This window comes from Myotis davidii, unplaced genomic scaffold (genome assembly GCF_000327345.1).
Source record: "Myotis davidii unplaced genomic scaffold, ASM32734v1 scaffold221, whole genome shotgun sequence".
Taxonomy (NCBI): domain Eukaryota; kingdom Metazoa; phylum Chordata; class Mammalia; order Chiroptera; family Vespertilionidae; genus Myotis; species Myotis davidii.
In genome coordinates this window covers 7,624,743-7,628,687 of record NW_006293349.1, presented here as the reverse complement: position 1 = coordinate 7,628,687, position 3,945 = coordinate 7,624,743, and the positions used below count along the sequence as shown (strand labels likewise).

At 47.0% G+C, this 3,945-nt stretch overlaps 1 protein-coding gene across 1 annotated transcript in view; it reads left to right on the top strand.

Annotated features, from left to right (window-relative positions):
• The window catches only part of RFTN2 (raftlin family member 2), a 41,492-nt gene that overhangs the window by 17,332 nt on the left and 20,215 nt on the right, over nucleotides 1-3,945 (top strand). The window contains exon 5 of the mRNA XM_006767086.2: nucleotides 1,871-2,074. Within this exon, the coding sequence (XP_006767149.1) occupies nucleotides 1,871-2,074 (204 nt within the window). The remainder of the gene's footprint in view (nucleotides 1-1,870; nucleotides 2,075-3,945) is intronic.

Genomic DNA, 3,945 nt, shown 5'->3' with positions numbered 1-3,945 from the left:
TCTCTAAAAGATCAATGGAAAAATATTTAACAAAAAAAAGGCACTATTTAAGAAAATCAAAGACTGTGTAAGACCTTAGGGTTAGGGGTATGCTTAACTTCTGGGATGAGAATAGGACTGCCTTCCTTATGGGCCGGGGTTGTGAGAAGTAAGGAGGGGAAGTCTGCCAAGTGCTGAGCCCAGGACCTGGCTGTGTAAACCCTGCACCAAGTTAGCTGCTGGGACGTGACCCTTTCATCAGTGTTGGTGCTGCAGCTGCTCACAGTGTGACAGGACGTCCTGGGTGATGTGTGGCTGAGATGTGCTGAAATCCCGTACCTGACAAACACCCACTGGACCCCGGTCAGTGCCATCTCCTTTACAAAACCGGGAGCATTTCCCACTCCCCCACTCACCCATCCCCCGCCACCACCCTGCCCTTTCCACCGGTCCCCCGCTCACCACCACGCCGGCTTCCTGCCGCGTGAAACACTCGGGCGTGTAAGAGGGAGCGAGCGGTGGGGCTGTGGTCAGGATGCTGCTCACGTCCACCCACTGCTGCCCTTCAGCTGCTGGTGCCCACCCTCCCCTTGGTTAGATGTCTGTTTCCAGGTCTTTAAGTTCTAAACCAGGAGGCTCCCTACTTAATGTGTGTCCACCTTTAGATCCCACCTTCTAAACGGCTTGTTTTTAAGTCGTATCGCTCCTAATAACTTTCTGCGGCAGGGGCTCTTAGAACCACTGAGTGGGGGTGGGGCGGTGGGGGAGCAGGTACCTACAAAAGACCCCTTAGAGAACCGGATGAAATTCATGAGACTCAACCCAGAAAAACGCACACAACACACACACCCAAGTCCTGGTGTCTGTACCGCACGCGGTGGTAGACTTTCTAACACAGTCACAGGTGTGGGGCCGTTGGCCACCCAAAGGAAGAATTTGCCAACTTACAGTAAAGGATAAGGCACGACCCAGCAATTCCATGTCTGAGTACGGGTTCCAGGGTGGCTCCCACACGTGTCCAAGGAGACATGAGTAATAATTGTAGTAACAAAAATTTGGAAGCAGTGCATGTGTCCACCAATGGAGAACAGTAGACTGGAATACTGTGTGAGCTACATGACTAAGACCTATGAAGTGTTAACTATACTTCAAAAGCGTAATATTGAACAAGAAAATCAATTTAAAGGTTGGCTTGTATAGCATGATGCCATTTTTTAGAAGTTTTTTAACTGTAAAACATTGTATATCATCTGTGGGCATATAAATTTATATTAAAAGAATAAAAGCTTGCATGAGAGTGGTAAACACCAAGTTCATTATAGTAGCTATTTCTGGAGCATGGGATAAGGGAAGATTACATAGTGAGCCTCAACTATTTCCGTCTCTCAACCCCTTAAAAAAGTCTGCAGCAAACATGGCACAATGTTAAATTTGATAAAGTTGAGTGGTAGGTAATTCTGTTATCCTCTACTAGAGGCTCAGTGCATGAAATTTCGTGCACTGGGAGGGGTCCCTCAGCCTGGCCTGCCCCCTCTCACAGTCCAGGAGCCCTCAGGGGATGTCCACCAGCCTTGAAGGCAGGAAAAGGTCTCGCCACCACCACGGCATGCGCCAGCCGTGAGCCGGGCTTCTGGCAGAGTGGTGCTCCCCATGTGGGAGCGCACTGACCATCAGGGGGCAGCTCCTGCATTGAGCGTCTGCCCCCTGGTGGTCAGTGCACGTCATGGCGACCAGTCATTCTGACATTCGGTCGATTTGCATATTAGCCTTTTATTATATAGGATGCTTGTTATGTGCTTGAAATAGCTTGTGATTAATAAAAAACATTTTAAGAATCTTTTCAGTGAAATTATAGCTCTTCCCTCTCTTCCTTCTGAATGCCTATCCTCAGATAACAAGTTGTATATAGTCTTCAACGTGTTTGATGACGAGTCCACCGGCTGGACCTACCAGGAGGGCGTCCTGTCCATGAAAGTCACCAGGAAAGGACCTGTCATTAGCACTCTGGATGCTGATTGGCTGGAGTTAACAACTTTCTACTATAAGCAAGGCTTGTCTTTAATTGACTCTTTTGTGTGCTGGGAAACCCCTAGAGGTAAGTTTTCAGTTGTGATGATGTCTTTAAAAACTGACCTTATGTTAGAGTGGGTGGAAATGTGTTTGCCTCCCAAGATCTGTGGCTAAAAGGACAGATGTTATCCCTGAGGAAATAGATTCCAGTCCTTACACGGCTCTGTCATTTTAATGTGAAAGCTTCACCATCCCGGTGGGAGAAGTTAACGTGATGTTTGCTGTTGGGTTGTCACTGTCAGGACTAGACAGACCTCCAGCAACCCAACTGGGGGCTGACGACGGCATTTGAGAATTACTGTCCAAACGGAGGACACTATCCCAATGTGGACACTACCTACCGGATTCTTTCTCTACTTTGTCTTGAAAAGTAACTTTTGCTTCAGAAAATGATATTGATCTGATGTTCCTGTCTGCCTTCCCCCATCGTTCATCTGTCTCTAGCCTTCCTCTTTTAGTTACAAAGGAATCTGTAGTCATCCATCTACATCACAAAAACAACAAAGAAACAAACAGAACTCCAAAAATGACTTTCTAGGAAAGTGTTTTTAAAAAGAGATTAGCGCTAAAATAAAAGAAAAATAGACATTAAGGCCCTAACCGGTTTGGCTCAGTGGATAGAGCGTCGGCCTGCGGACTCAAGGGTCCCAGGTTTGATTCCGGTCAAGGGCATGTACCTTGGTTGCGGGTACATACCCAGTAGGGAGTGTGCAGGAGGCAGCTGATCGATGTTTCTCTCTCATCGATGTTTCTAACTCTCTATCCCTCTCCCTTCCTCTCTGTAAAAAAATCAATAAAATATATTTTTTAAAAAAAGAAAAATAGACATTAAGGAAGCTGGAAACATGGAAGGATGGAGGCCATGAAAACCAGAAGAGGGCCGGCCCATGTGGCTCAGTGGTTGAGTGTCGACCTAGCACCAGGAGGTCACAGTTCGATTCTGGTCAGGGCACATGCCCGGGTAGTGGACTCGATCCCCAGCAGGGAGGTGTGCAGGAGGCAGCCGATCAATGTTGATGTTTCTCTCTCATCCATGTTTCTCTCTCTCTCTTCCTCTTCCTTCCTCTCTCTCTAAAATCAATAAAAACATTTTTTTAAATGAAAAACAGAATAACTGTGGACCCTAACTCAATGAGGTTAGAGAAAAGAATGAAGAAGTAAATAAGATGAGACCTCAGTAAACCTTATTACCATTAAATCAGTGCAGTGATGACTTCACCGATACAACTGAAGGCTTTGGATGAATATTTTGAGTTATCGAGAGTCACATGTTCCAGCGGACCCTTCTAACCAGAAACCAGGATTCAGGCCCGAGCCCACGGCAGCCCCAGAAGTGCGGCCGCCTGCGGAGCGCTGGGCAGAGCAGCTGCTCAAGGAAGACTTTTTGGTTCTTGGAAACTTCTTCCAAGTTGGTCTAAGAGGAAGAACATGGGCTTTAAGATCAGACAGGCCAGTTTAAATCCGATCTCCTCCCCTGAGTAGCTGTGCGATGATGCTCTCTACTTATAGCTGTGGGATCTGAAGAAGGTAGTTGAGCCCCGTTTCTTCGAAGGGGGATAAAAATAGTCTTACTTTAACCCATAGAAACAGAGACGGAAGGGAAGGCTACCAGAAGGGAGCGGGGGGGGGAGTGAAGGGGAAATGGTCAATAGCTCTGTGATGGGTTTGAGCGGGGTCAGATGGTCACTAGGATTGGGGGGGTGATCACACTGTAAGACATAAACATGTCCAATCGCTGTATTGCATACCTGAAACTAACATAACCCGTATAAGATTGTATGCCAACTGTACTTAAATCAACTAATGAAAACTTAAAAAAATACTCCCACTTGATCATTGTGAGGATTCCATAAGCTACAGCGTGTGCACAGGGACGCCCCGGTGCCCGCTCGCCCT